Genomic DNA, 7,398 nt, shown 5'->3' on the forward strand with positions numbered 1-7,398 from the left:
GATTTCCATTAATTTAAACATATCACTATTCCCACAACGGCCCAAATGCTTTCTTTTTCCTCTTTCATCCATGGTTAAATATGTAAATAAAATGTCTAAAGTCATTCTTCAAAGAAGACAAAAGAAAAAAGAGCTGAGGGAAAAGACAGCCATAAAATTCCTCCCAATTCTCCATAACATTTGCCAGAGGGGGGCCAACTCCTAGCCAGGGCCTAGCAGCAGGGGTGCCTGGCTGCTCCATAGAATCACACATCTCAAATCCCACACACAGGAGAAAAAAATAAAATAAAATATCTTTTCAGCTGGAGCCTTCAAAAGGTTCTTTTCATTTATTAGTTACAGAGGTATCTTCCAGTTGCTGATTTCTCAGCGCTCTCATTTTTCTATAATAATGTTCTGTTTGTTACTCTCACTGACTCCGGCTCGTTGAATGGGTGATACGTGTAGATAGTCCTTAAAAATACAGAAAGTAAAAGAAATTATCTAAGGCAGGATGCGTTGGCTAAAGTAATGGCTAGAAAAACAAGGCTGATTTAAATTGGCACATGAAAGATCAATTAACAGAGACACAACTACAAAGGTTGGACGTTCCCCCCCTTCTTTTTTCTCACTTTCATTTGTGTTTCTTTTCTGCCTCTTAGGAGAAAAAGGTTGCTATCAGTGTTACAGAAAAAAAAAAGGCCATGTTTTATATAATGTATTTTTTCTAAATTTCTTTAATGTCAATGGTGATAGAATATGTTCTACAAAAATACTTATTGGGAAAAAAAAAAAAAAGAAAAACAAGCTCCCAAACAGTCCAGTTGGATAAAACAAACATTGAATATGTGCCTGTTATGCATTATTTAAATTCTACTTTTTTATTATTATTTAAATTCTACTTTTTTAAACAGAATTTACTTGTCCCTTGAAAAAGCTTTCCCCACACTTCCCTGCTACCCCCAGCTGAGCTCTCTAGAAGAGGAATCAGGATGAATGCAAACGCTAAGAAAACAGGCTTAGATTAATGAAGAATGGAAATGCCCCAGCACACCCTCTCTCTCACACACACACACAGACACACTAAAATAAATAAAGCTCTTTTTCTGCTCATAACACTGCCTGCTTTTTTGATCCCTGAGGAATCTGAAAGTGTCCGAGGAAAGGTCGGTCCCTCGGAGCAGTGCTTTATAAATCGGAGCAGTGCTTTATAAATCTAATCTCCTCGATGCACTGAAAAGCCTCCAAAGGGACCTGGCTTTTCAAGGCACATTTTGATGGTGGCTTTTACTCCTTGGCAAGGGCTGGCCGCATCTCCAGGGCTTTCCGAGACAAGCGCAGCCCTGGTCCGCTGGCCCCGCTCGGATCCATCTCACCCTTATCAGCACGGAGGAAGCCAAGGGCTTCCTTCCAGAGCTGGGGGGTATTAACTCGGAGCGGCGGGATCTGGGAGTTTCCAGCAGGATCCGTGCTCTTTTCGATAAGAAACAGGCACTCATGGAGAGGAGCCCGGTTTGTGTGGGTGAGCGTGAATGAAATGAAAGAGAGATTTTCCTCCTTCATTAATATGTTCGCTAAAACTGAGCTCAAAGGGGGTGGGGGGCGGGGGAAGGGGGGGCTGAGCAGAGCTAATCTTTGACTTCTGCTCACTGTGCTCCTTTCCGTCTGCAAAACTGCGAGCTCTAGTTTGGCTGGGGATTTAACTTCCTCCTTCTCTAGCTCGGAGAGACCAATAAGCAAAATAAATATCAAAGCTTAACTTTAAAAGTAAACACAACTCAGTTTAGAACGATACCCGTCTCCAAAAATCTGTAAGTATTTTTTCTATAGTGGATGAAGTAACTTCCCCAAGGCAATGTCTCCTGTCCTCTTAGCATTTCTTATTTAAGGGAAAAAAAAAAAAAAAAAAAAAAAAAAGGCAAGCTACTTTTCGAGTGATGCCATACTGTGATTAAAACCATAATCAGGTACTTTTCCAGCAATCCTGCCTGTCCTGTTCATTTAGGAATTCGAGACAAAGCACGACATTTGAAAAAAGCTGAGACTCCAGGCTGAAAGCAACCATATTTTATGACCCTGGCAGAGAAGAGTTTATAGCGCTCGCCATAAAATGCATCCTCCTCCCCACATCCTCCCTGCTAAAGCTTTGCCCCCCCTCCAATAAAGGCAGTCAAGGAGGCACCACCTTCAACCCTCTTATTAGGAGCCACGAAGTCTGAAGGCTTCGCTCTCCCTGGCTTCCTACCTGAGCGAGGGAGGGCAGGCTGACGCCTTCTACAGAAAAGATCTTGTTAAACTTTCAACAGAGGGCAACGCGAGGGAAAGCAGAAAGGAAGGAAAGAGAGAAGAGAGAGAAACAAATGGGGCTTTTTCTAATCTGTGCCGATCAAGGAGAACCTGTAGGGGTCCTTAAGGAGGTTTCAAGGCGTTCCGAGTGATTGGAAAGTAATCACCGTGTCAGCTTCACCTTTCTCATGCAAAGTGGATGTCGTATGCGAGGCGGATCCTGCACAGGTTTTTTCTCTTCTTCTTGGGTTTAGCTTTTTTTTTTTTTTTACTTTATTTTATCCTCGATTCAGCCGCCCCCAAGGCCCCAGCTGCTGCGGCCCCAGGAGCCGGCGGGGCGGGGGCAGCGGAGCCGGCACAGGCACCACGCACACTCAGCCCCGCTCGGCACAGCGCGGCGGAGCCGACCTATTGCAAACCCGGACCAGAGGGCGGCGAGCGGGGGGGATTCTTCAGGCCCCCCTCTTCAATGGCTTAGAGCTTTCCTCCCCCTCCTCCTCCTTTATTCCGCGCTCGGATAAACCAATCTCCACCTCTCGCTCGGCAAGGAGCGAGGAGCTGCGAGCCGCTGGAGCAGCGGAGGATCCCCGGAGGCGGCCGCGGCACCGGGAGCCGCCCGGGACGGGAGCGAGGGGAGCGGCGGCCGGGCCGTGCCCGCTGCGGACTGCGCGGACACCGCCGGGCCGGGCGGCGGAGCCGGGGGCGGCCGGGCGGACCGCCAAAGTGGAAGCCCGGGGAGCAGAAAGTTGCCGGGCTGCCCGCAGCGAGTTCGGCGCTGGCGTGCGGCGGGGGCGCTTTCCCCTCCGCCGGCCGCCGCCCGGGCGCTCCCCGCGGGGCCGGGCCGATGCTGCCCCGCTCCGCCGGCGCCGCGGCCCCGCCGCGCTCGGGGCCGGCGCTGCCGGGGCCGGGGCCGGGGCCGGGCCGGCCGCCGCTCTGAGCGCCGCGGGCCCCGCGCCGCGCTCCGGCCGCGCCATGGGCCCGGCGGCCGGCGGCGCCGCGCTGCTGCTCTGCTGGCTCAGCGGCTGCTGCGCGGCCATCGGCTCCATGGACATCGAGCGGCCCGGCGACGGCCGCTGCCAGCCCATCGAGATCCCCATGTGCAAGGACATCGGCTACAACATGACGAGGATGCCGAACCTGATGGGGCACGAGAACCAAAGGGAAGCCGCCATTCAGCTGCACGAGTTTGCCCCCTTGGTGGAGTACGGGTGCCACAGCCATCTGAAATTTTTCCTGTGCTCCCTCTATGCCCCGATGTGCACGGAGCAGGTTTCTACCCCGATCCCAGCCTGCAGGGTGATGTGCGAGCAGGCGAGGCTGAAGTGCTCCCCGATCATGGAGCAGTTCAATTTCAAGTGGCCGGACTCCTTGGACTGCAGCAAGCTGCCCAAAAAGAACGACCCCAATTACCTGTGCATGGAAGCCCCCAACAACGGGTCGGACGAGCCACCCAGGGGCTCCAGCATGCTGCCGCCCATGTTTCGTCCCCAGCGGCCCAGCGGCGGCCACGATCTGCAGCAGCACAAGGACAGCCTGAGCAGAGCGTCCTGCGAAAATCCTGGCAAGTTCCACCATGTGGAAAAGAGCGCTTCCTGCGCGCCGCTCTGCACGCCAGGGGTTGATGTTTACTGGAGCAGGGATGACAAACGGTTTGCTGTCATTTGGATTGCCATCTGGTCCATCCTGTGCTTCTTCTCCAGCGCTTTCACTGTGCTCACTTTTCTCATAGATCCTCAGCGTTTCAAGTACCCCGAGAGACCCATCATCTTCCTGTCCATGTGCTACTGCGTCTACTCGGTGGGGTACATCATCCGCCTCTTCTCGGGCGCCGAGAGCATCGCGTGTGACAGGGACAGCGGCCAGCTCTATGTCATCCAGGAGGGGCTGGAGAGCACCGGCTGCACCATCGTGTTCCTGGTTCTCTATTACTTTGGCATGGCCAGCTCCCTGTGGTGGGTGATCCTGACCTTGACCTGGTTCCTGGCGGCTGGGAAGAAGTGGGGGCACGAGGCGATCGAGGCCAACAGCAGCTACTTCCACCTGGCGGCGTGGGCCATCCCGGCCGTGAAGACCATCATGATCCTGGTGATGAGGAGGGTGGCTGGAGACGAGCTGACAGGGCTCTGCTATGTCGGCAGCATGGATGTGAACGCCTTGACGGGGTTTGTGCTCATTCCTTTGGCTTGTTACCTAATCATTGGCACTTCTTTTATTCTTTCTGGGTTTGTGGCCCTTTTTCATATCAGGAGGGTGATGAAAACAGGTGGAGAGAACACCGACAAGTTGGAGAAACTTATGGTCAGGATTGGTGTCTTCTCAGTCTTGTACACTGTGCCTGCAACTTGCGTGATAGCTTGCTATTTTTATGAGAGACTGAACATGGATTATTGGAAAATAGTGGCAACTCAACAGAAATGCAAGATGAACAATCAGACTAAAAATTTAGACTGCATGATGAGTAACTCTATCCCAGCAGTAGAAATTTTTATGGTCAAAATTTTTATGTTATTAGTTGTGGGCATTACTAGTGGCATGTGGATCTGGACTTCCAAGACTCTTCAATCCTGGCAAAATGTTTGTAGTCGGAGATTAAAGAAGAGAAGTAGGAGAAAACCTGCAAGTGTTATTACGAGTAGTGGAATCTACAAAAAACCTCAGCATCCACAGAAAACTCACCTTGCAAAATATGAATCAACATTACAACCGCCCACTTGTGTGTGACCAGGTTTTAGAAAAGACTGTGTCTCACATCACAGACTTACAAATGTCCACAGTAGCAGTCAGAAATTAAAAAATGAATGGTGCTTTTTTTTTGTCAGAACATTTTCATATCTCAAGGCACAAAAATGTATCATGCTGAATTCAGGACCTGGTGAAAAACTGAAGGTAAACGTACTCATGGAAAGGTTTTATGTGAAAGAGATATTATGAATTAAAACAGTCTGCTCTGTTGCTAATTTGTAGTTAAGAATCAAATCCATCCCTCAGATTAAAAAAAAAAGAAAAAAAAACAACGTAAAAACCAAACACAACAACCAACACTTATTTAACTTCTTCATGTAGCTGGGCTGGATTTTCTTCAGCTCTCTGAGTAACAAGGTATAGCCAAGGTTTGTGGAGCAGTGGTTTGATTTTAGAAGTGCCCAAGTGAGCATTGTCTCTCCAGGGACACAGAGGAGGCCAGTCCTGAGCGAGGATGCTCTCTGGGAAAACAACCTCCGTGCTAACTTCAAACCCTCCACAACTCCTCTCAGCCCGCTGGGCTTGGAGTGCCTAAAAATAGGCTCAGTCTATAATGCTCACCAATATTCTTTCACCAAAAGAGAAACTTCCTGCACCAGACACAAACTTTGTGAATAAGAATAATGTGCAATACATTTTTTTTTCTTACCATGACATGAAAAGAGAAACAAGTATTTTGCTGTACATAAAGACAACAAAAGAAATCTCTTAACAAAAGAACTAAGAGGTCTAGTCCTCAGAAACCCTTTAGTGTTACATTTTGTGGCTTTTTAATGGAAATCAAGCCAATGTTATACACGTTTGGACTGATTTGTGCAAAAAAAAAGGGGGGGATCAATTCAAAGGGACCCAAAGGGCTTATTGACTCTTTCTATTGTTAAACAAATTCTCACTATGAATAGATCAAGAAGCACTAGATTCTGCAAAGGGAAGCTTTGTATAGAGTGATGCTCTTTACTGTGCTGGGGGTGCACGGTTCTGTGCTGTATATATTTGTAATATACAATTATTTTTCATGCTCCACTATTTTATTAAAAATAAAATATGTTCTTTAGTTTGATAATTTTGTGTGTTCTAAACTTTCTCTGATGTGCTTTGCCGTTAATAAACTTGTTTCCTGGATCGTTTTGATAAAAGCACACTTTGAATATATCAAGTCTAAATAGAGGGGACAGTAATTTACTCGAAAGAAATTGCAAGGTGAAATGGAATAAATGGATTTTGAAGGTGCATATTCCGGTGAGCCTGTGCAGCCGAGGAAGCGGGATGGCTTTAGTGATGCGAGAAGCTGCGGCGGTGTCAGCAGTGTTTACAGAGCGCTGGGATTCCAGCAGGATCCTCGGTGAAGAGCCTTTAAAATGTGCCTGGGCTGTTCAAGATCGCTGCCTCGCCTCGCCCAGCGGGAGCGCCAGCCCGTCTCTACCCTCGGGGAGTTCCCCGTACAACCCCACGGAAGTGTCCCGCTGGTGGCCACACTTAGGGGACACCGGGACACACAAATGCAGGGTTTGAATGCCGCCTCAGCAAGTTACCCCATGAAGCTGGAATTGTAAATACATTGTCGAGAAGTTTTTAGTGGAGCGTGCTTTTGTGTGAAGCTCAAGTTTCCCCTGCAGTTTTGCAGGGGGCCAGGCTGGCTGATGAGCTGGGGAGGCAGGATGGAACCTCCCTGTCTCACCCACTGCTCTGGGAAAGCCCTGGTCAGGATCCCATCCCAGAAAGGACAGCACCTAACGGGAGAGTGGCCATCCTTGTGACACTCATGCTGTGCCTGGGAATTTTCCAACAGAAGGTTCTTTAGCAGTGGTTTGGTTTTTCAACTTATCAATGCAGTGTGGCACTTAAATTCTTGCCTTTTTGTACTCTTTTGAAGTGTTCCCAGCAGTGACGAGGAACTTGAGTGGCAGAAATGATCTTGCAGGTATTATCAATAGTCTTCATGTCTAAAGTGCACATAGATAAAGCAGTTTTGTTACAAAATTCAGCTTTGGAGGAAGAGAAAAGATCTGTTTTCCCTTTTTGTGTCACTGTGCCACTCTTTGACACAGGGCTTTGAGATGCCCTGGAAGTTAATCCTGTCAGAGGACACCGTGCTGCAGCCAAAGCAGGACATTGCACTAAAGAATCCACTTGTGAAACTTCTGAATAAATGCCTGTGCAGCTGTAGGTGCTCTGGCTAAACCACTGGTGCTGAGAAATAGAGTTTTAAAATGACCTGTGTATTGCGGATTGCTGCAGCAAGGCTCCAGGTGTGTGTTTTGCTTGTGTGTGCCACCTCACGGGATTCACACCTGCCAGAGGGTCAGAGCTGGCTCCACAGGGCAGCTGTGCCCAGGGACTGTCCCAGGCTTGGCCCCAGCCTGCACCAGTCTGCAAGAAACCTCTCATGGT

The 7,398-nt window shown here is 49.0% G+C and overlaps 1 protein-coding gene and 1 long non-coding RNA gene across 2 annotated transcripts; one reads left to right on the forward strand and one right to left on the reverse strand.

Moving 5' to 3' along the window:
* Window positions 1–295: 295 nt before the first annotated feature.
* On the reverse strand, window positions 296–2,281 carry LOC110478431 (uncharacterized). Its single transcript, XR_002466758.2, has 2 exons — window positions 2,225–2,281; window positions 296–453 (listed from the first exon to the last, which is right to left on the reverse strand). It is a non-coding gene; the product is annotated as an uncharacterized LOC110478431 (long non-coding RNA).
* Window positions 2,282–3,237: 956 nt separating this feature from the next.
* On the forward strand, window positions 3,238–6,070 carry FZD10 (frizzled class receptor 10). Its single transcript, XM_021545074.3, has one exon. The coding sequence runs from the start codon at window positions 3,238–3,240 to the stop codon at window positions 4,984–4,986; it is 1,749 nt and encodes a 582-aa protein (XP_021400749.1). The 3' UTR covers window positions 4,987–6,070.
* The last annotated feature ends 1,328 nt before the right edge of the window (window positions 6,071–7,398 follow it).

This window comes from Lonchura striata, chromosome 18 (assembly GCF_046129695.1).
Source record: "Lonchura striata isolate bLonStr1 chromosome 18, bLonStr1.mat, whole genome shotgun sequence".
Classification (NCBI taxonomy): Eukaryota; Metazoa; Chordata; class Aves; order Passeriformes; family Estrildidae; genus Lonchura; species Lonchura striata.

What these genes read in the sequence shown, in the direction of transcription:
- FZD10 (XM_021545074.3), top strand. Translation starts at nt 3,238, where the DNA reads ATGGGCCCGGCGGCCGGCGGCGCCGCGCTGCTGCTCTGCTGGCTCAGC.